The sequence below is a fragment of the Macrosteles quadrilineatus genome, unplaced genomic scaffold (genome assembly GCF_028750875.1).
Source record: "Macrosteles quadrilineatus isolate MER2022 unplaced genomic scaffold, UCM_ALF_1.0 Scaffold_2__2_contigs__length_208266976, whole genome shotgun sequence".
Taxonomy (NCBI): Eukaryota; Metazoa; Arthropoda; class Insecta; order Hemiptera; family Cicadellidae; genus Macrosteles; species Macrosteles quadrilineatus.
In genome coordinates, this window is record NW_026542595.1 from 26,100,467 (window position 1) to 26,126,215 (window position 25,749).

Sequence of the window (25,749 nt, forward strand, 5' to 3'; positions counted from 1 at the left end):
GTATGGATAAAAATGATGGATTACAATAAATAACACTCTTGGGTATAACTTACTACACTAGTACAGTATAGGACTGCTAATTGCCTTGCTGTATGTTGATCCAGTTTCAACTTAATTGTACACATAGTCTTGAAGAAAAGCTTGTGCTCAAATTGCCTTTGTAATTTACCATTTCCACTACCATCTTCCAAATGTTTATGGTCACTATCAAATTAAAATTGGTTGTGAATATTAGTATTCAGTTTGAATGTTTTTTCTGAGGGAACACACGCAAGTAGCGAAAATATTTGGCCCAACGTTTCTGTCTATGGTTGGCCATCGGCATGTTTTGGCAATAAGTCTTAGGTTGACCAACCAATTTTTAACGAAGGACCAACCATCCCATGGGAATAAACATAAAACACAAAATAATAAAGATTTAGTATGAAAAGCATAATTATTAGTTGAGTAAATTGATTAAATAGCTCATTAAAAAACTAGAACAACATTTTTTGACCGGAGCGGTCTCGAACCTGATACCTTTGCCTTATGAGTCTCTTAATTACCCTGCTGCTGAGCTATCTGTGATTGTTAATACGGACAGTTTTCAAGTGTTCTTCAAAAGTATGGTTTTCAAGAGTAGCTGACAGTTGCAATGATCGCAATATTTGAAATATTTTTGATAGGTACTACAGTATATAATATAATTCTGTTTAGGCATCAAGTAGTTGAATTGTTTTTCTGGGGGTTTGAGAAGATACTACTGGTATTTGAATATAGATTATTGTATGACCATTAGATTAGTAATGTTATTATAATTGATTTGTATATGATTAATTATTAGTCTTTCCCCTTAAAAAAGTTTTTGCATTATTATAATTTGATGTGTTAAGTAGTTTTTTCCCAATGTATCTAATAGTATCACAACTATAACAACATCATCTGACTACATTTAATAGATCTAATTTTCTCCAAAATCGTCTCATATTCTGCTGCCATAGTATTTATGTTTTTATAAATAAATCAATTTGTTAAAATGTGTTTTAGAATGTTTTATACTTAAATCCAACAAAGGCCCAATGTAACACTGCGAGTTGGCTGTATGTGATGACAGGCAGGACTACATATGCATACAACGAGTCTAAGAGTCTGTGCTGCAGCCCCCTGTTACACCCAACAGGTGCCATCATGTCATGAGGGACAACTTACCTTCGTCAATGACTCTTTGAAGGTGCCTTCCTCAGTGAAGTAAAACTGTCTAATATTACTCCAAGATACTCCACCAGATGGTTCTGTATCACTATTTCTGTACCCTTTAGCAGATATACCATCAAATTTCCAAAGAGAGGTCTACCGCGTGTGTATATTGTGATCACACAGCTAATGAATAGCTTTAAAGAAACTGAAAATAAACGGTATCAGTCAACAACATTTATCATGGGTAAGTGATGAGAGTAACTACGATATTTAATAGGTAAAATCACAAAATACTGTATTAACTTTTGAACCGTAATGTTTACACGAATGAGGGGTTGCAGTATTTTGTTTTGAGTTATAAGTACCATTACAGACAAATTTCAATCAGATAAAAAAAATCAATTTTTCCGTTTTTAATGGGTTTTTATGGGGAAATAACAAAAGTTACAATAATTGTTGATTCTTCATTTTTACAGGAATAGGGAGGTTGTACTATGTTGTTAAGAATTATACGGATTATCACATACTAATTTCAATCAAAACTGAATTTTTTTAAACAATTTTCCTTATTTTATGGTTTTTATAGGAAAATAAAATAATTTACAATGACTATTGAACCACAATTTTTACAGGAATTGAGTTATACCATTTCGTTTACAATTATTTAAAGGGCCACAACATACTAAATTTATATACACACCACAGACTGACCTGGCCATATGTGTCTCAAGCCAAGTGACCTTTACTCAGAAGTCTAAAGCTATTTCATTCATGCCCTTTCAAATAATTTAAAATATATATTGTTTGCCATTCAAACTAGCATGTAAAATCAAAACAAATCAAACACCTCACTAAATCAAATGTTTATGACATACCTCATTGTTAAGGTATTTAAATTGTTTACACAGTATCTCAAGTTATCCTTTTGGAGGGTAAAATGTTTAGAGAAGGTTGTGTTTCTGTGAATATATCCTAAAAATATTCACTATTTCTTCATAAAAGATGATAGGGTATAAAATAAGTAAAACATTGAAAAACCACTTCTTATGTCATTTATAAAAAGAGAACTCTGACTTAAAACAAATTTCCAACCTCTTTATCTACTAAATCTCTTATAAAATGACAAATTCTTTACACATAAAATCTGATTGTAAAATACAGGTAACAATGACCCAAGTAATCAAAATATTCCTCCATTCCAATATCCCATACAGAGATTGAGAAAAGTCTACTTAATATAGAGGTAAGATTAGAAAAGAAGTATTTGTAACCGTCTAATTCTAATGACATTTAACTGAGCCTAACTATATTTACAAGTTCGTTGTAAACCAACATTTACTAAATTGCACTAACAAAAAATATATTTTGTTATTTTTCCTCTCTTTGGAATAAATGCTGAGTAAAAATATATAATCATAATCTGAACAAACACATGTTAAATCTGGAGATACCAGTAATGGCATATAAATATGAACTTATTTTTCATATTGTCCTTACTTTAACATTGTGTAGGCCTGTGTACATCTCATTGAAACCTATTTTACAAAGTAAAGTTTATACATATAATATATAATTTTAATTTTTTGTAAGTAATGTCTTCTTATACCGGTACCTAGTTGTCATCTCATTCCTTTAGAGACAGCAATTTTCCTTAGGTGTGCCTACTGTGCCACATTTACTCTATTCCATCTGCAGGCATTTCCGTTCCATCATACACAACTAATGTTAACAAACATCAACTGCTAAGCCATTAACTAACAATTTACTTTGAAGATTTTACAGGTCAAGACAAAGTTATTACAGAAAATAAGCACCCTGAGCTTGTAAGTGGAAATGTGATGTACACTACAATGTTAACAAACAGCTGTAAGTTTCCATATTTTCAACAATCTTAATAATTATTGTGGCATACCATATGACTAGATCTATGAATCAAGGAATACCAGGATAAGTAATCAAATCATGAGCACAGTGTCTGTAAATAAATACCATTAAGTGTGACTCATATCACATTCTTATTTTATTATACCCATTATGTCTGCAGCTATCACCACAGCCAATTTTTAGACTAAGCGAATTTCCATTTGCTTGATTGGGTTTTCACAAAAATATTTCCTTAACATGTCAGATTTATTCCCTTCCCCCCTCCCATAAATTAAAAAATGCTGTATAGAGAACTCTTCAGTTTTTATACCTACAACTTATCAAAGTTGTTAAATTGAGTAACTTTGTGTCTATAAATCCTAAAAAATAACAAACAGTGGAGGAATTAGTAAAAGGGTGTTAGTTTGATCATAATTGATTAACTCAACGAGCCAAATCTTAGTTCCTTGCTCTAATATTAGGTATATAGGACCCATGCTGCTCCGCAGCATTAAAATAAATATGATATCCAAGAAATAATCAAATTTATGATCTTTGATTGAGTAATACAATATCTCGAACTCAACTGATTCAAATGAACAATACCGAGGCTCAAATTAAAGCCTATAATTTACTGATTAGTACCAGGACACCAACCTTTGCTCGGATTTGATTAAACATTAAATTTGTTAGATTAGCTATTAGATTAGATGACACAAAGAACACACACCTTTATAAATTCATAGATTGCAATAAAATTACCTGTATCAGCTGTTTTTATTAACTGCAGCTACAAAAAGGTATTGACGATAACATGGGCACTTTCAAGGGCTGTAGGGTGGAAACTGGATTTTTCCTAGCCTTGTGGACCAAGTCCAAATGTTTTCTCGTGGCCAAATACCCGACAATAAACAAAAATATCAAAAAATCCTCGGACAAAAATAAAAATTTGTCCGTACACACGCTTTTGTTTTAGACTATAGGATTTTGAGTTTAAAACATATAAAAAAACATAAACAATACTGGAGCTATTGATTTTTAATCATAGAAAAACCTTATGAAAAATAATTTTTATGTTTCTTGTTCACCTTGCGTTTGAGTGAAACTTGTCCAATTTGGTAACTGATAGCTTAAATGAAAGCTGGTTTTTCATTGAAGGTTCTTAGACTAAAATATATAGGATTATATATTATAACTGGTGAAATACATCTTAAATTGAAGTATGAATTCAAGAAAAGATCAAATTTAAGTTTTTTGCTCGAGTATACTGTAGATAAATATATGCTGATGCCTCTTTGCTTGAGTCTGTGCGTGCATACCTTCAATTTGAGATATGAGACTTCAATCATAAAATCGGTCGGGTAGAAGAGCTAAACGAACTCGGAAAAGCAAAACCAAATTTAATTCCCTTAAGAAATACATTGGGAGCAGGTTTTGTTTACATATAAGCTGAGTGGGTCTGTAGATAAATAAATGCCGATTCTTGATGTGAAATCTGTGTGTGCATACCTTCAATTTAAAACCTCAATCATGAAAATCGGTCAAATAGAAGAGCCAAACAAACTCGGAAAAGAAAAACCAAATTTAACTCTCACAAGAAAAACATTGGGAGCAAATTTCGTTTACGTATAATTCGAGTGGGACTGTAGATAAATACATGCTGATGCTTGATGTGAAATGTGCGTGCATACCTTCAATTTGATGACTGGCAATTTGAGACCTAAATCAAGAAAATCAGTCGGGTAGAAGAGCCGAACGAACTCGGAAAGAAAAACCAAATTCTTTTAATATAAGATAATATTATTACAATAATAGACCAAGTTAAATTTGGAAATGGTGGTTCTAAGTTTTTGTATGCAAACCCGATTTGTGTTCTTAGAGCTACCGATAGTTCAGCAAGTTTCCCTTAATACAGGCACTGTAATCATAAATCATTAAAACTTCCCTGGATCATTCAAACAATTGATGAGAGCAACCAAATTTTTCAAGAGTGCTAATTTTTTTCAGCTGAACATGGTATCTATCAAAGTACTCTAGGTCTTATTACATATGACATGATGAAATAAATACCTATCAAAAACAGTAGTTCTTCCCTAAGGCTAATTGCACACACACACCAATTTTGGACGGTTAATTTTCAAAAATCCACTACCGGTAGTGAATTACAGAATTGAATGGTTGAATGGTACAACCACTGATTGGCGCTGTTAAATGTAGACAAGCAGCCAGCCACTGCCAATGACACAGTAGCACATGTCACTAAATTCACTCTTGCACACACATAAATTATTATTATTGTTTATTGTTAATGACCATCCTCACCTGTTTTAGTTCAAACATCCATTCCAGCTGGTTGTCACAACAACAAAGGAACCGGAATTGATTATTTGACCAATGAAAATTCTGTATGTCTGCAAGTATCTCGATTTGTTGCCAACCCTCCAAAATCGGCATGTGTCCAAATAGCCTAAATCCTAAACTAAGTATACAGAAAAAGTTATGTTTACATGTAAATAGACCATATTTTAGTAACAAAGTTTTTTTTACATATTTTATGCAGGCACCACATTGGTAACTTGTAGGTAGTGTATTACTTATGTAAAAAAAATAGAGCGTAACAATATAGTAGCTAATTAAACTCAATGGTATCAATTGGTTATAAGTCTCACTGTTTGAGACTTATAACAGTGAAAGTATGTTTTCTGTCTAACCAATTCTTTATCTGTAATCAATTTTAAATTTGCGAATAAATATAGTCATATGAAGGATTGACAGAGTTAATTTGTTGAATAATTATTTCAGTTTTGAATTGAGATACAAATAAGATTTAAATGGGAATCTGTTAGAAAGAAAATACATTTATTTTCTGAACTAATCATGCATTTTCTTAGTAAAAAATCTGTGACACCGGTACCAATAAAGAAAAAGAATAATAATTGTGAGAAAATGTAGTGTATGTTAATCCTTCAATCTTTATTAAGGGTAAGGGTTATTTTTTCCTTGTCTCTTAGACATGCTATACTTTTTGCTTTATTTTATGAAATGATTAAATTTGGCATCCTCATTAATGGGTTGTAAAGTTCTACTTTATCTAGGTAAGTGATACCAATGAAAAGTGTGGCAATTATAGGAACACACGATCCTGTAAAAATTAAATGCAAGTTGAGTGCCTTCCTTTTGATTAGTTGAATCTATTTTAGAATGATTCCATACTGGTTACAGAGCTAAAAACCATTAGCTAATTTCTGCTTAAGGTACAGAGGAAACATTCAATGGTACACTTAAGTTGTGTCTAGTACTAGTTGATGGTGTCTAGGGCAAAGTCCAACACTGTCCCCTCGTCTTCATGTACTACAACGCTCACGATAGAGGAAGACCTGCCCTGTGCGATTGTAATATCTGCACAGTGCTAGCCATTCACGATTTTCTTTGCTCGTCAAGAGTAATTTCCGGCACAACATACTAGCGGTGAAAGATCACGGTCGTCCCAGAGCAAGTTTCCTTTGTACCTTATTTCTTTCTGGGTTACATAGTTCGTGTATGTAAACATTGAAAAGAATTAAAACTGCCCTGTTTAATTTAAAACACATTAAAATCACTGGATTCTAACAATATCTTATAATGCAATTTCCTACAACCTTTCCATTCAATTCCAACTTGTTATTGATGGAAGCCCTTTAGTTATTGCTTCTGATGAGACAAGCTGTGAAGCTATGGAATTGTTATGTTTTCTCTAGGAATCAAAAGTAAAAAAAGGGGACTATTTAAGGTTGTGGTCTATGATTTCCACTTCATTGTAGAATGAAAAAGAATTAGAAAAATCATTACTACCATTAGCATTTTAAGAAATCTGAATGTGATTATATAGTAAAATGTATTTTCTAATATACAAGGTCAAAATGGACTTTTAAAATTTTTTTATTTCCTCTAGTGATAAGTTATTAAGATTTGTAAAAATGTAATTAGTACCTAGTAGATGCTAGTAGGAAATTGATATTGTATTCCATATTTTTTTATAACTAATCCCCACATTATTTTACAGTTCAAGAAAAAAAGCTTGAACATGAACAAATTAATCAAAACAAAACCATCTATATATACTGATTTAACAAGTTTGAACTCTTCCTTAGCTCTCAAGCACGTTTTTTATTTGTTAAACAATACATTTTCCTAAAACCAACCCAAACAACAAATCAATATGTTTTTACAAATTTTAACCAATGATAATTTATACTATGTCTGTTTTTTTTTTGTTTTTTTTTATGTAGGAGACTGACAATTTTTTGTTGTATAATACGTCCAACAACATCTTACAGGTAGAGTACAAATTGCTCTTAAGTAGTAAAGTTCTACGAAATACTTACAACACATAATAGGTCTACGATCTACCAAAGAGTAGGAACAATAGAAAATTGATTTAAGATTTATAACTCTACAAAACATTACAAACAACTACACTTTATACAACTTGGTGAGATCACATGCACTTTGATTGCTTAAAAATCCATTTTGTCTTACAAAATAATTTTCAGCCTTATTAAATATTTACAAAATAAATACTCTAAAATCACAGATATAATAACTAAATGTTTTCTCTACAAGTTCAGACAAGTGCACAAAGTTTGTTCTTTGTCTTGTGGGTGGGCTGGGTGGTGGGAGGAGGTTTGGGTGGTTTCTGTTCTTTCGCAGGTTCTGTCCTGTCGGGTGGCTCGGGTGTCTTGTCATCCTCGGACCTAGACTGACTGGTGTTGTACATGGAGCGGCTCAGACGGCTGCGCACTGACTTGCCTACCTTCGACCTTCGGAAACTAGTAAATCTGTTGTACTTGCGGCCAGCAGACAGAGCTTGAGGGTCTACGTCTGATGACGCTATACTGGCCTGCACAGGAATCATTATTGATTATTCTAACCATAGAATTAACCTTAAATAATGATGTAGAGGGTGAATGTATCAATAACCGACCAGTTTAACGTTTTTAACTTTAAAACATGCAATAAATGAATCTTGCATAGATAAAGTCTACACCATGTTATATGAAATAATCGTCTATATACGACTCTATGGCATTTTTTTATGTAATACTATACTTTAATTTACTATTCAATTTTCATTTTTTTACGAAATCACCAATTACCGACCACTTGCTCCAATCACCAACTACCTTGGTATACAAAGTATTCAAGACCCGGTAAGCGACTAGCTGGTCGGATTCTGGTGAAAACATAACCTAAGTTATCCAATAACCAACCATTGAGCATTATTATTTTCTACTAATAATAAGTTTAAGTTGAAACCCAATATATATCTGAAATCCTTGTTCTTTTTCGGATATCGGTTTAACCGGACCACGCTCGTCGGAAATAACATCTCTTTAACCGGATAATTTTTATCAGCACATCGGTTTAACCGGACTAGATCGGCAGGAAGTGGGCGGTACTGAAACGACCGTTATCGTGGGAAAGATTTGAGACCAGCAGTGATCACTTGTCTAAATACAATGCTCTCCTAAATTTAAGTCAAATACGCATTTAAACGGTCCGTTTTAACAAGTTTTTGGGGACGTCGGAAGGTGACAGTCATTTTCTAATGGAAGTAGTGCTACAGGGTTTCTATGCTGTTTCAAATCTGATACAGATCTGACAAGCAATCAGAAAAGACAAATCAGATCTGATCAAGCTGATATGATGTACATATTGTGTATTTGTTTGTTTATTGATTTTAGTGTTTTATCTTTGACTTACAACTACAGTACCTATCCATAGCTAGCCAACGCTTTCAGCATAGTTACAGCTTTTCACCAAACCTTTATCATGAAATCAAGAAAAACAATTAAAATATTTACAGAATATTAATCAATATTGTAAGAGTACAAAAAGAAAATTTTCAAACCATATTAAAATTACTGTCAGTGTTCAAGGTGGTTTGAACTTTGAAGGCCTGTGGATGAGAGAGAAATAGGACAGCATTGAATTTAAATCATGCACATACCAAAAGATAAAATTTGGAACCTACCTTCTTGTCCGTGTGGGTGCAATTGAGTGTTGTAACTGTTAACTCTATGTCTCGTGTATCTTGATACGCTAGAGAAAAAAATCAAATTTAAATTCCTATCACATTTGTGTGTTAACCAAAATTTAAATTTTAAAGTTTAAATTGGCACAAGTTTGCATTTTAAATTTAAATATTCAAGTATTCTCTACCTCAAAAATACATGTCAGCTTCTAGTACTGTACTTAACAAGATGGTTTGTTTTATATGCCATTGTCTAGTCCAAAGTAGTTTACAATAAGCTTATGATTGTTTTATTTATTAGGTCAACAATATTCAACTTTCAATTTCTACAGTATGAAACTGCCCTACTAAGTAGGTGCTATTACAGTGCTACAATATTTATCCAATGCATGATGAGACAGCCTCGACAGAGATTCATCCCACCCTTCAAAAACTCTCCCAGCTTTCCAAAAGATTGTTCTTGTCACTTCCAAAAAAATCCTATTATTTCGCTCATTATGAAGATAACAGCACATTGATTATATAAAGGATATTATTTCTTTTAAAAATAAGTACTGACGGCCTTTACAGGTTTATGGTTTTAAACAACATTTTTTCAACATAGTAGGCTATCATAATAATTTAATCCACAGGCTAATGCTTATTTCATTGACTAAAACATTAAAAAATAACACTGATCAACTCCTAACCAAGGTCAGCAGATCAAAATATCCATTCAAAAGATTATAGGGATCTTGTCAAAAAACCAACTATATGCCTAAGATCTGCAGTATATAAACAGGTCTGAAAATTATAAAAAAGTCAACTTCACACACCATCAAATTCCTCAATAGGTTTTTCAATGGTATCATGATCTATCCATGTCAGGCCCATTTCAACTTTTTCTGCAAGATCCTGCCAGTGAAGTTTGTTTGTATAGCAACCATCATACAGTGGCTGAATCCAAGGAAAAGTGTCTGCCAAAACCTGCAAAATATGGAATATAAATGTTGAAGGTGTTATTTTATCTAGTAATAACTATGATAAAACTGAAGTTATCAACCAAATTAATCTGAAACAGTAGGAAATTTTAGTTTACTCGCATTCAACTTTACACATTTGAATTACAATATGTAAAAATGAGTAAAGTGGTTTAACTACCAATATAATTTCAAAACCCCTGTTTAAAAAATAGCTACAACTCATGAAAATTAAATATTTTGTACCTTGTACAGAGGTAGACAGATTACATCAATAAAGCCAACTTGCATTTGAGGAAGCTCATCTTTGCGCTCTCTGTCCATCATTGCCTGTCAACAAAACCTTAAATAATAAAAAAAAAAAAAAACACTTTTAAAATATAAGCCCTATTAAATAAAAAATGTTGGTTCTTATCTATTTATTTTAGTAGGTAATTTGTTACATGCTGATATCAACAGCTAACGGGCATTTCAAAAAAGTATTACAAATTTATTTCCAATGTTTAAAATATATGAGGTGTCCCAATAAGTAATGTGACCTACAGGATCAGACAACAACTTCTTCCAGAATTTGCGTAATCATTAGTAGCAGCTTGAATCAACGATAATTTGATCTAGTTTTACTTCTTTGTTTTTAGCCCTAGAAAAGGTATCGCCATACAGTATGACGCTAAGGGTATCAATAAGTAAATTTGACGTACATAGGAATAGCATACAGTAAGGTATAGTCATACAGTGTGAAGCTAAGGGTATCAATACGTAAATTTGACAAAATGCCGGCCATTTTACCATACACAAAGGGTACTGACACGTAAGTTTGACGTATGCGTTCCAAGAAACCAACTAGCAAGGACATAATGAAATACACTACTACCCAACCAAGGCAGCCATCACAAGGCAAATGACTGCTGAGAGCACTGCTGGAAGGAGGGTAGCATCATAGATAAAACATACGCCCTTAGTAGATTTTCCATCCTTATGGAACAGCTGCGGGAAGCCAATTTTATTGTTAGTTCTGGCCGGTGCACTGTATAGGTCGTGTTTTGTTTACAATTTGTTTCTTGTTATTTGAATAATTTAAAACCCTAATTTAGCCAAATAGAACGATATAATTATAAACTATAACTCACCCTCTAAACCAAACTAAAGCACAAAATTAACAAAAAAATAATAGAAAATAAATTTAGTCGACAATAGCCACCAATGTCACCGGACATGAACTAGACACAAAAAACGAGCTTCAAAATTTACAATTGGATGGGAAGTCAACTTGTGTTTGGTAGTCTATGGCAGCGTTGGTTGAGGGATTGGGACGCTAAAAATAACTTGCCCTACGTCAAATGTACGTGCGATACCCATTTAGGGTTCAATATAGGCCGATAGCAAAAGTGATCAGCAGACTCATTTCTGTATGATATACTAACTACAGATATTGTTGATGTGAGGTCAATTTCAATACTGATTCCATTAACACTCAAGTCCATCTATCAATTAATTGATCTTGTGACAGGCTTTAACAAACAACCTCTTTTATATGAGGGCTGTTTGTAAATCATGGTCTTCATCAAGCCCCAGTTGAGATGTATTTTTTTCAATAATTTCATAAAATATCTAGAGTCTGTGTTATCAGAAATAATAAGACATTTAGGTAATAATGCACATTATATGCATACCACAGGCTGCTGGTTAAGCTGTAATTTCTCCAGGTCTCCTTGATCAAAAAATTCATCAGCGACCAGTTTGGCTACCTTGTGCTGCACCTCCCATGGTTTAGCAATGGCACTCACATCACATGCCGTCATCATCATCCCACACAGCACTGCAAATAAATTCAGTTAGAACCAATACAGCTGTTATTGGTCATCCTGATTAATTTGAAGGAATACAATGTTTTATTTGTAAAATATTTACCACCAACTGTATCTAAAAAAAAATGTATATATTTATTTTATTTCATTGCCTGATGAGGACCATGGAGGTTGAATACAAATTAAATCATGTCCAACAGGGACATCGCATGGTTTATTGGTCCTCAGGGCAGGATGTTATCAGGCACCCCCATCCCCCCAATATACAATGAGCGGTGCTCATGGCGGACTGCATCGCTGCCTAAGACATCTGTAGCGGTCCTCCACAATGTCAGCAAATCCTGAACACCTCCTGTGGTCACAAAAATATCATGATAATCTTCTGTGATCGTGACTAAATCCTGAATATTTCTATTGGCCATGGAAATATAATCACCATTCAATTCGATTGCGGAATAATCAAGTCTATCTCACGGCTGTATGGACATCATTATCACGGCCGTGTGTGACATTATCGTCTTCCACAAACGCGGTAAAATCCTAACTATCTCCTGCCGTAATGAAAATTAAGACGTCAACCTCCATGATCATAGCCAAATCTTGATCAACCCCATGCAGGGGAGCCCAGAGGGGGGGAGGACAGTGGTGCAAGCGCGCCACAGGCATTTTTTGGTGGGAATTTAAAGAGATGGTTTTAGGGGGGAATTTTATTTAAAATGTTGAAATTTATAATTTACTAGCTGGCCCAACAGACTGTAAGGTGCCAAATTTTAAGGGGGGTAAAAACGTACTACGAATAAATGAACATCAGAACTTACCCAATTTTTAACCACAATAGCCTACTCCTAGGCCTATGTGTTGGCCATAGCTTGGGCTATGGGCCAAAGAACGTAGGCCTGTTTTTATTCACAGTGAAGTACACAAACACATCCACAACTACATATTCATTCATAATAGCACTTCGTTTCACATAATAAAGTTAAACCGGCCGATTTTACAGGTATTTAACGCCGACGACGACATAACCCCAAAATGGTGTTTGTTGACCAACGACAGACGACAACTAGACCGGCTCAACAGGTGAATTTCCGATCAGCTGTTGGCTAGTTCTCGAACTCACCACCAGAGCGATTAAGCCTCGACCGAGGAAATCATGATTTGAGCCGGACAAGATTATTCGCTGTTCAACCGTCGACTTGTTCACGAGAAGCTCTTGCGAAATTACGATCACGCCATACGATTCTACGTTATTGATTCAGGTTAGCTAACTTCGTTGTTAGACTTTCTAACGTTCATTTTATTATTCTTTTAATATACGTATACTCGTCTGCCACTCATTTTTACCCGTTTAAATTCGATTTAATTTTCTAAATTTTATTAACTTAGTTTTCGCCGACTTGCATAAAACCCGCCAGTTCCTGCCTGCCAGTGACTAGCGGTGGATATCTTTCGGTTCGTTCAAATTAATTTGCTACGAAATTACGTTTATTCTGTTCGTTTAACGATTAGTTATTACTTAAATTTATTCTAGTCGATTCGACGTTTTAATACCCCGAGACTTGTCGTCTAAGTTCTAAACCCCGTCTTTGGCGGGTGAAAGAACCAAGTCTTGGGAGCGGGCTGATTTGAACAATCAGCTACGTAAATTAATACTAAATTTGTTTTAAATCATTTCACGTCAAATTATCCGTCCAATTAAATTAATCAGGCCCCGACGTCTCTGTAGGGAGTGCTTTTACATTATATTCGATTTCATACTATTTACCTAGGCCTTTGGTTAAATATTTTAAAGTTCGTTACGAGTATTTATATCACATTGGCTTAAGATTGGATACTCGTAGGTCCTACAGAGTCATTCTAAAAGTTAGGCAAAATTCTCCAAAACACTTTTACGTTAGGCTGGGATGATATAGCTCCAACTGAGCGTCTGCAGGATTTCCTGAGCGCTTCTAGAGCACTGAGCCTTCGATTAAATTTTAAATAAATTGATCAGTCAAAGCCGTGACACCTTCGTATCGACCCCTGGATTTTTCTCGGCTCCTTCTGAGCACTCCGGGGAAGAAATTTGAGTGTGGCCGGTTCTAGGGGTAGGCCTAGCCTGACTTGGTGAATACTAGTTTATTCCCCCCCTAGAATTTTGCGTCACATCTCTGGCGCCCGAACAGGGACTCGAAAACACGGTTTTGACTTCGACATTTAAACGAAATTACGAGATAAACGAAATTTACGACGACTTCGACTACTACGACGACTTCGACTACTACGACGACCATTACTCGACCCGATACGTTATCGATTAGCCACGTAACGATAGACACGGTGGAAATTCAAACGTCGACGACCACAACTACGACGAAATCTCCGAAATAATGCCTTCGACGATGGAGAGCTTACCGAGATCGCCGATAGACGACCCGCGCGTCGGTTGGATCCACACTTTGAGCAGACAATAATAGCTGAGATGACGAAGTATCAGCTGGGAACTGGGAGTAGCGTCGCCGAGCTTCGCAAACGCTTTTGCGAGTCTTTGAGAAACCCGTTGGGAAGCATCGGTCAGCCGATGAACCCGACGGTGACTACGATATCGTGGACTACCGCTTATGCGGCCCATGATATCCGAATTCGACCGCAGTTGCTGGAACCTCCTTCCACGCAAAAGGAGACGGCCAGCGCGCGAGAGAAACTCGGGACTCCCACCGAACATCCTTCACCCGTTCGACGAACCCTCGAAGTGTTGGTAAAGCTGCCAGCCAACATCCCATCGCCCAGGCAAGATATTCCGTCGCGCATCACGATCTTCGGTCCAACGACGGAACACGATCATCGCGTAACGTTCGATAGACGCAACGATTTACCCGACGCCGTACGACCTCCGAGTGGAGCCGTTGGCTCCATTTAACAACGCAATTCACGGGAACCGTCAGCCGCGAACGCGACCCCCAGAGATGGCCGACCCTTCGTCGACGTGGTCATCTCAGGTGAGACGTTCAGCGCCCTCGTCGATACCGACTCGTCAGTCAGTCTGATTGGAGATCGTACGTCACTTTCGGACGTGCGGCGTCGTACCCGACCAGACTGACGTCAACCAACGAACGGACAACGCAGCGTGTGTTTCGGATCGATACCGAGTAGACGACGATTGCTGGCCAACCTTATTCGCGGGATATCCACGTCCCGGGCCTAAGTTTGGAGGTGGTACTCGGCATTCGGTGTACTGCTGACCTCGCTCTAGTCAGAGTACACACCGTAGTACGAAACCTCCACAACGACGATGTCTCCAGCCCTTTCCGGTCAAAAACATCAACCACGAAATCAAAATTTTCAAAATTACACGAAAAACAAACACGAAATTTGCAGAATTTCTGGAACGCGAAATACCGCTGTTTGACAACGATTAGGGGTAGTCGGCGTTGACTGAGCAGACGCAGTGGCTCAGGGCAATTGCAACCCCTGTCAAACAGAGGTATCCCAGAAATCCTGTAACGCAATTTATCGTAAAGGACGCTTTCCCGAGGCAACCCGTGGCAAACGAGGGCCAAACGGGCCTGGCCACGGTGAGTCACCTCACATCGGAGGTGGCCGACGTGCCTCGTGAACGTTCCAACGTACTAATTCGCCGAGACCGGAAAAGACGACGCATCGAGGCTAACCGCGACGAACGACGGCCAATCGGGCCTTGTCGTGGTGAGTCACCTCACATCGGAGGTGGCCGACGTGCCTCGTGGACGACGCCCGACACGACGTAGATTCTTCGAAACCGAAGAGCCGATCGAACAACGCAACGAACTCCGACGCACGCCCCGACGGAGCTGGTGATATCCCTCCCGTTGGTTGATACGATACGATCCGAACGATTACGACTAAACGACGACTTCTACAGGCATCCCTTCTTCGAGACCATTCCGACCCCGTCCGAACCCCTACGTTTAAGATCTTTTTTTTCTTTTTTTTGCTGAAGTTGGTAAGGGGTGTAAGGTGCCAAATTTTAAGGGGGGTAAAAACGTACTACGAATAAATGAACATCAGAACTTACCCAATTTTTAACCACAATAGCCTACTCCTAGGCCTATGTGTTGGCCATAGCTTGGGCTATGGGCCAAAGAACGTAGGCCTGTTTTTATTCACAGTGAAGTACACAAACACATCCACAACTACATATTCATTCATAATAGCACTTCGTTTCACATAATAAAGTTAAACCGGCCGATTTTACAGGTATTTAACGCCGACGACGACATAACCCCAAAATGGTGTTTGTTGACCAACGACAGACGACAACTAGACCGGCTCAACAGGTGAATTTCCGATCAGCTGTTGGCTAGTTCTCGAACTCACCACCAGAGCGATTAAGCCTCGACCGAGGAAATCATGATTTGAGCCGGACAAGATTATTCGCTGTTCAACCGTCGACTTGTTCACGAGAAGCTCTTGCGAAATTACGATCACGCCATACGATTCTACGTTATTGATTCAGGTTAGCTAACTTCGTTGTTAGACTTTCTAACGTTCATTTTATTATTCTTTTAATATACGTATACTCGTCTGCCACTCATTTTTACCCGTTTAAATTCGATTTAATTTTCTAAATTTTATTAACTTAGTTTTCGCCGACTTGCATAAAACCCGCCAGTTCCTGCCTGCCAGTGACTAGCGGTGGATATCTTTCGGTTCGTTCAAATTAATTTGCTACGAAATTACGTTTATTCTGTTCGTTTAACGATTAGTTATTACTTAAATTTATTCTAGTCGATTCGACGTTTTAATACCCCGAGACTTGTCGTCTAAGTTCTAAACCCCGTCTTTGGCGGGTGAAAGAACCAAGTCTTGGGAGCGGGCTGATTTGAACAATCAGCTACGTAAATTAATACTAAATTTGTTTTAAATCATTTCACGTCAAATTATCCGTCCAATTAAATTAATCAGGCCCCGACGTCTCTGTAGGGAGTGCTTTTACATTATATTCGATTTCATACTATTTACCTAGGCCTTTAGTTAAATATTTTAAAGTTCGTTACGAGTATTTATATCACATTGGCTTAAGATTGGATACTCGTAGGTCCTACAGAGTCATTCTAAAAGTTAGGCAAAATTCTCCAAAACACTTTTACGTTAGGCTGGGATGATATAGCTCCAACTGAGCGTCTGCAGGATTTCCTGAGCGCTTCTAGAGCACTGAGCCTTCGATTAAATTTTAAATAAATTGATCAGTCAAAGCCGTGACACCTTCGTATCGACCCCTGGATTTTTCTCGGCTCCTTCTGAGCACTCCGGGGAAGAAATTTGAGTGTGGCCGGTTCTAGGGGTAGGCCTAGCCTGACTTGGTGAATACTAGTTTATTCCCCCCCTAGAATTTTGCGTCACAAGACTTGCAACATAATTTTGGCTATTCATAACTAAAATTAGTTCCTGCGGAACATCCCTATGATTTCGCAACTGTGGGGGAAGATACTGGCGCAATAATGGGAGGCAGTGATGATATTTTTGCTACTGCGGAAGGATATCAAGATATTGCTGCAATCCCGAGAGACGATGGTGATGTCTTCGCGAATGTAGAGGGACGCAAAGATATTACCGCGATCAAGGGAGGATGTCAAACAAGGGATGTCTTTACAACCGTGGAGGAATATTAAGCTTTGCTGTGATCACAGGAAGCGGTGTTGATGTATTTTCGACCACCAAGGAATGTCAAGATATTGTCGTGATAACAGGAGGTAGTGATCAGAAGTGGTAATGTCAAGATCTTTCCGTTCTTGGGGGAACGCTGAGGTCCCAGGAAGCTTTGATGATGATGTCCCTGTCACTGTTTGGGACTGTCATTAGGTATTGGTATGGTTGAGATCACGGGAGTGGATGATGATGTCTTCCCAGCCACAAGCGAATGACAGGACATTTCTGCGGTCATTGATTATTGTCAAGAAGACATGATGATGCAGGTAGACAGAAAACCCGTATTCTCGGAAAGCTTCCTTAAATGTTCAAAAAATGTTGTTCTATTTTCTTCATTCCCGTAGCAGCGGGATCACATCATTTGTCCGAGTTTTCAACTGTCCGAGTTTGTTAAAAATTACAAAATATTTGAAAAATCATTTGTCCGAGTTTTCAACTGTCCGAGTTTGTTAAAAATTACAAAATATTTGAAAAATCATTTGTCCGAGTTTTCAACTGTCCGAGTTTTGATAAATAACTAATAATAATTAGATAAATCAACTGTCCGAGTTTTCATTTGTCCGAGTTTATTAAATTATTTTAAAAAATATCGAAATATCAAGTGTCTGAGTTTTCAACTGTCCGAGTATGGTTTAAATAATAATAATATTTCGTTAAATCAACTGTCCGAGTTTTCATTTGTCCGAGTTTTTAAATTATTTAAAAAAATATCAAAATATCATTTGTCCGAGTTTTCAACTGTCCGAGTAGGGGCAACATCAAAATGTGACACTGCGCGCCGAGACTAGCGTGTCTAAAGCGCCTGTTCAGAAGTCGATGTGAACCCCTTCTGTGAAGGAGTCAGGCATTGTGCGAGCCGCGAGAGGCCCTCACGTTGACTTAAGAAAAATTATATTATTTTTATTATAAGACTAATTTTACAATTTTTAATTATAAAATTAAAATGTCATCACCAAACACAACCAACCAAACTTGCTGATAATATAATAATGGCGAGGGTATTTTATATTATCAGCAAGTTTGGTTGGTTGTGTTAGGTGATGAGAGTTTAACTTTATAATTAATAATTGTAAAATTAGTCTTATATAAAAACTAGCAACAGAGCCCGTTGTAGTTAAATACAACGGTCCCTAGAAAGTACAGTAGTACATAATATATGTCCTTGTAAGTACCTGAACATTTTTTAAAGAATGAAATTGTTTAGAAAATAAACTGATGTTCTAAGATCGTTGTGCCTTCACCAACCGTTACAAAATAATCCAATTTCTCAGCATATATTTTGAATTGGCAGTCAAAAACTCTTGCTGCAGCTTCGATTTCGACATTACCGGCGTATTCCCCATCTTTGGTCATCAAATATCTGTATTCCGTCACGTTTTTTACTTCTTGTCTATATGTCTTATCCCCTAAAATAAAAGAACAATAGTAGTCCCAGTTGACGACTTCATCAACTACTGTGGATCGTATATCACTGTATCTGGATTGAGATTTATGGCATAAAAATGAGACACTTCAAAAGAAACATTTTCTATCACCAACCATGTAGTGAAGAGTAAAGTTATTCAGTTTTCAACTAATTTAAAATATTGAGTCTATAACGAACAGTTCAAAATAACAAATATTAAATACTATTTTAAACTGTGAATTATAAATTAAATTTGAATAATTTATAATTGACAGTTTAAAATAATAATTTTTGGTTATGAAATCCATACATCACTTAACTCACCAATACTTAAATGGTACAGATTAAAAACATTACTTTAGAAACACACACTTTACGGACCTCACTTTAACCACCAATTCAAATAGTAAACAACTAAATGTAAACAAAGAAAAATCAAGGAAATAACAATAAAAAAATCAGCTGTTAAACTATAGGTTGTGTTCCATATGATGCATACTGGCTAACCCATTATTACTACCATACATTTTTTTAGATTATTCATACCAGCAAACGTATTACTACCATAAATAAATAAAACTCAAACTTTACTAATTATTTGGAAATCTACACAGATTTTATTGACCTATTAATTAATAAAATCGGTCCAGTAGAACTGTAGATTTAGTTGTAGAAAGTTACCAAAAATCTCTCCAATTCAATATTTTCTCACCACAATAAATTAGGAGGTTGATAAGCTTTTTTGCAAATAACTCTTAAACGGTGAGGAAATCGACCAAAGTGGAAGGTGATATTCTGAAAGAGAATAAAATTTGCTACAAAGTACTCTTAGACGTTTTTTGAAAATATTCAAAAAAGGCAACCTAAAGTTAACTACAAATAGAAATTTTAAAATATAAACTATAAAAAAAATTGTTTTAATGTATTTTTGCTTTTTATTCTTTTTTCACCAAAAATAATTAATAAAATCAAACTTTCATAATTATTTGCAAATCTACACAAATTAGGCTTTCCAACGATACATTAGTTAACAAAATCGGTCCAGTAGAAGTCTAGATTTAGTTGTACAAAGTTTAACAAAAATATCCCTAATTCAGTATTTTTAACCACTAAAAATTTGGAGGTCACTTATCTAATTTGACAATAACTTTTAAATGGTGAGTAAATCGTAGAAAATGCACGTGATATTCTGAAAGAAGATAAAATTTCCTACAAATACCCTCTGTGTATTTCTTGAAATTATTTAATAAAGGCAGCTAAAAGCTGACTACAAATATAAACTTTAAAATAAAAACCTGAAAAAAACAGTTTTGAATGTATTTTTGTTATTTTTATTTTTCCGCCACAAAAATTAAATAAAATCAAACTTTCATAATTATTTGCAAATCTACATGAGTAAGGCTTTCCAATGACTCATTAATTAACAAAATCGGTCCGGTAGAAGTCTAGATTTAGTTGTACAAAGTTTAACAAAAATATCCCAAACTCAATATTTTCTCATTATTATAAATTCGGAGGTTGCTTAGCTTTTTTGCAAATAACTTTTAAATGGTGAGGAAATCGACCAAAGTGGAAGGTGATATTCTGAAAGAGAATAAAATTTCCTACAAATTGATACCATACACTTCTTGGAAACACTAAAAAAGGCAGCTAAAAGTCGCACCCAAATAAAAAGTGTGAAAAACACCGTTTTCAATGTATTTCTTATGGAAAACATGTTTTTTTGAAATTTTTCACCATAAATCATAATAAAAAAAAACTTTCATAATTATTTGCAAATCTACACGACCTAAGCTTTCCAACGACCCATTAATTAATAAAATCGGTACAGTAGAACTCTAGATTTAGTTGTACAAAGATTTTTAAAACTGAATTATATATAGAATAGATAAAATATTTTTTCTTAATTCGAAGTGAGGGGCTCTCGCGGCTCGCACAATGCCTGACTCCTTCACAGAAGGGGTTCACATCGACTTCTGAACAGGCGCTTTAGACACGCTAGTCTCGGCGCGCAGTGTCACATTTTGATGTTGCCCCTACTCGGACAGTTGAAAACTCGGACAAATGAAATTTTGATATTTTTTTAAATAATTTAAAAACTCGGACAAATGAAAACTCGGACAGTTGATTTAACGAAATATTATTATTATTTAAACCATACTCGGACAGTTGAAAACTCGGACACTTGATATTTCGATATTTTTTAAAATAATTTAATAAACTCGGACAAATGAAAACTCGGACAGTTGATTTATCTAATTATTATTAGTTATTTATCAAAACTCAGACAGTTGAAAACTCAGACAAATGATTTTTCAAATATTTTGTAATTTTTAACAAACTCGGACAGTTGAAAACTCGGACAAATGAACCTCACCCGTAGCAGCTACTTGGTTTTGCGTTTTGTACACTTGTGGATATTTTTGTTATTTTCTGGGTCATGTGAAGATACTGTCCTGAATTATCTATAATGTGCATGGCCATTTCATCATTTCAAAATCACCCAAATATCTATTGTAACTATTTCATCATATTCATAGTTTTTGTATTGGAAAACGAGTTCTGTATTGAGCATTCCGTATTGAATGTCACCTGATTTATATATATATATATTTTTTTCCTTTGAAAATCCTTAAAATTTTGGTTTTGGTGTAAGAAGGTGGCTTTTTTATTTGGGGGGGGGGGGGTGTAAAGAAAGGGGCAGTATGAAATGGGGAGGGATTTGCGCCCCTGACTTTCCAGGGATGGGCACCTCTGCCCCCACGGCCTCGGAAACATTATCATTGTCTGTGGATCACGAAAACGTTATTGCTGTAGATCGCGGAGAATGCGTGATCCTTGTAGACACGTTTTGTGATAGCTAAAACATTGTGATCGTAAAAGCTCGGCTCGAGGTCTATTTTCTGACTTGGTAAAAGTTTGTTTTTCCCATTATAAGGCTGTCATGGTTTTAAGGCAAAAAGAAATGTCTATTATAATGGGCTGATGTAAAATGCCCCTTTTAGTGGATTTACTTAACACTACAGATATACAAACTAGCCACTCCACCATCATAAACAGATCAGTTCATCTAGAACCGTTTTCATCTGCCAAAGATGGGGTCTCACTACTTGATTACATCATAAAGAGTGATGAAACAATATGGGTTGAAATGTGAACTGTGAGAGAAGATTGCACTTGATGTAAAGACTAATCCCCCATAAGCCCAAAAATGTTTGCAAACTAACTTATATATTGGCAAAAAAAGTTATAAACAATAGTGTATGTTTTTGTGACAGGAAATTTGTGATTCTTGTAGATTTGATGGAAAAAGGCAGAAAAACTAATCATAAAGGTAGAACCCCTCATATCCAACCTTGAGGGGACCAGGCCACGGTCGGAGTGGCCATAATGTCGGATATCGGGAGAAGCATTTCAATTGCGGTCTCCACAACTTCGGTAATCGTCTCCCACGACGGCAGTAACACCCGTTAACAGTCTGCCGCGATTACGGAAACATCCGCGTTCAGCCTTTTGGTTAACCGATCGCGCTCGGCGTTATCGGCCCAGACAGTAAATAAGTAGACGGTCAGGTCAGATACTAGGTCGGATATCCTGAGGAGTCGGATATTCCGAGGTCGGATATGAGGGGTTCTACTGTAGGTTAGTAGGTATTAATGAACATTGCACAACCTTAGAGCTAAAGAAAGAGCGATCCAAAACAAACAAAGAGGAAAGTTGATTCATTACTTGTTGTGGTATTTCCAGAACAATTAATTGACCAATAAAAAATATACAAATAAACAGTTGAGCCCGAAGATTGTGTTACTCACGACAACACACCTGACCCCGTGTGGCAAATTATATAATAGAAATGGTGTATCATTAAATTGGTATGTAGTTGTTTCCTCATCCATCCAATACCAGTGTAACCAATGGTGTAGACACCAAGAGTAACTACCAAAATTATTTCTATTAATGAAGAAATGAAAAAGAAGACAATCTGGACTTGTCAAGCTCATTTATCCCTTTGATAATTGCTTTAATCTTCAATTTAACTTAGTTAAAAAAGTACCGTTTATCAAGTTGAGTGCGGCCAACGATATTTAATATTAATGTAGTGCATCACTGGTTTGCGTGGCAGAATATGTTAAAATACGTAGCACTCCTTCTAGTGTTGATCCAAAAAGATTTTTTTTAAAAAAGGCCCTTTGCTGTTCATGGAAAATTTTTATGACAGCTACACATTGTCCTCAAAACTGTTGTGTAGGTTGTCACATACCACTGGTCAGTTCATGCAGTTGTCTGTGAGGTGAGACTTTGGACAATTACGCCAAGAGCATTATGATCAGGAAGTGGAAAGACAAAAGAACAGTAACCTAAATCTCTACGAAAACGAGATGGTCACTAAACGAAACAGAAGTAGCAAGTAAAGATGATGCCCAAGCCCCTGATGCAATATAATGTGGATATGAAAGGAGTTGATTGTACGGACCAGATGATGTCATATTACCCCTGCGAACGAAAGACACTGAGGTGGCACAAGAAGAAATTTTTCCATTACATGCAGGTGATAATGGTAAGTATGTGCCGGTATCACCTGCATAACATGCACAACCTAGACCAGATAATTAGTGTCTACAACTTCAGGGGAAGGTCCTTGAACATCTGCTGCCCCCCAAACCAATAAACATTTTTATTATTTTTATTATTATTATTATTTATTTTTTAAAAAGATAAAAAATAGGCCTCTTTTAACCTTGCATTTGCCCGTCCACATAGACTAAGCGCCCGTGCGTGGATCGTTTGCAGCAAAGCAAGGAGTGAGCCGGTACAGTACAAAGGTGAACTGTACTGATAAATGTTATTGGCAGTGACCAGGATCCAAACCCACGACGGCCACGACATCGCTATGCCTTGGGCCCAAAGTCTGCGACGGTACCGACTGAGCCACCGACTCACTAAACCAATAAAGGCCACCCATTCAAGGAACAGAAATGCTCCGGCATTCAATGTGATTGTGTTATGTGAGTGTATATGTAGTTTTAAAAACCATCCTAAACTTTTTATTTTCAAAAACATAATCTATTTTCTGAATGGCCGTCCAGCTATTTAAGATCATCCAAAGTTACAAATATGAAATTTAAATGTTTTCAAATGTTTAAAAAGTGGTAAAACATCCTTTTTATGAAATGGTCATTATCCCTGCAACACTCGCGCGGGTGACAGTTGTCACCCAGCGCTTTTGTTTAGGGCACAGCTCAGTCGCCGAATGGGGGAAAGAGGTGTGATCTTCAGTAGCTTTCTGTTATAAACAATAGATCCTCCTATGTGTGTTTTCGCACGTCGAACCGGTTGGTGGCCCGTGTTATATCGCTCAATAGTCGACTGGGTGACAAGTGTCCCCCGCGCGAGTGCAACCGTTATGAGTGTACCGAAGCGCCCGCGATTGTGTGATGACCCATAATTCTGGACATGTTGATGGTAGATAGTTCTGATAAAGATATAATTGAAAATGACAATGAAGAGGGCCAGATAGAGGCAAAAAACCACGTGTTGGACATTGAAGAATATTGTGGACAGACATTGTGGAGTAGACAATACCTCCTGTCATTTATATAGTTCTGCGTACATTTTGTTCTATTATTTATTTTGCTTTTTTATGCTTTTTATTTTTAAATGATATATGTCAGTAGAGGAATAAACGGCACATGTTTCAACACACTTGTAACTATGCATACCTTCAATACCATGTGATTAACAAAGATGCACACTTTCATTTGAAACTGCTATATCTACAGTAATTTCAGTTTTTACAAAATAAAAAACATATTTTGGCAAAGAAATATCTGTGTTTGTGTTCATCATTAAACTACTTTTTGAAATAAAAATTATTTTTACTATGTTACCTTGAAAAAAAATTACAAATGTTAAGGGTAAAAATCCGTAAAATTATTTTTGGTCAAAAAAGAATGATACCGTATTTTAAAATTTAACATTTTTAAGTTATACTGGACAGAAAAAAAACATGAATACTATTCATAAATAATCTCAAATAGTCACTTAATAGGTTTTGAGACATAATATTACTATAAAACAAATATTTTTACATATATATATACAAAAACGAAATGGGGGACAACTGTCACCCGCGCGAGTATCCATGTTATGAGATATGGCGCGAGTAGTGCAGGGTTAATGAAATTGTGTAAGTTTAGTAAAAGAAAGTTGAAATCAAACTTTAGATACAGTGATGACAGCACTAAATGCACGGAGTACTCTTATGTTGAACTTACATTCCTTCTTTTCTTCACTTTGCCAGTCAAACTCCCCATTGTCGATCAGTTCCAAAAATTTGTTCTTTTTCTTAAAGTACATTGCTAAGTCTGTTGATAAAATGGAGTTCTCCACAACCTTCATGACGTATCTATAATCTTGCATCGAAAGGGCCTGCAATGATGAAAAAACATGTACAGTAAAAACAATAACTAAACTATTGTATTGTACATAAACCTCAAATGATTGATTATGTAGGTATACTTAGGGGCTGTAGCTTACAAAATTGAATTATTAATGACAAAGTTTTTTACCACAGTCATTTGGTTAAAATAGTTTTGAAATGGATTGAGTAGCAAGAAATTAATGCCAAATGTCCATAAGGCAAATGTTCCAATAAGACCACTAGTCAATTTCACTCCTTTCCTAGCTTACAAATTAGCCAAAAACCCGAGACAATGGCCGACTATTTACTATAGTGGAAGATTACGGCACCACTGCCCACTCCACTAAAACACCAAAAGTCATCTCAAAGTCTGTGTTTTACAATCAAAGTCACTTGTGGAGGGTTGAACAGATTGTTTCTAAGCTATGTTTGTTGGT

The 25,749-nt window shown here is 36.1% G+C and overlaps 1 protein-coding gene across 1 annotated transcript in view; it reads right to left on the reverse strand.

Moving 5' to 3' along the window:
- Positions 1–2,218: 2,218 nt before the first annotated feature.
- LOC128984747 (cGMP-specific 3',5'-cyclic phosphodiesterase) overlaps positions 2,219–25,749 on the reverse strand; it is a 266,127-nt gene continuing 242,596 nt past the window's right edge. The window contains exons 20-25 of the mRNA XM_054404093.1: positions 25,167–25,320; positions 11,685–11,830; positions 10,258–10,341; positions 9,868–10,018; positions 9,053–9,120; positions 2,219–7,918 (exon numbers count right to left, since the gene is read on the reverse strand). Coding sequence (XP_054260068.1) covers positions 7,643–7,918; positions 9,053–9,120; positions 9,868–10,018; positions 10,258–10,341; positions 11,685–11,830; positions 25,167–25,320 — 879 coding nt within the window. The 3' untranslated portion in view covers positions 2,219–7,642. The remainder of the gene's footprint in view (positions 7,919–9,052; positions 9,121–9,867; positions 10,019–10,257; positions 10,342–11,684; positions 11,831–25,166; positions 25,321–25,749) is intronic.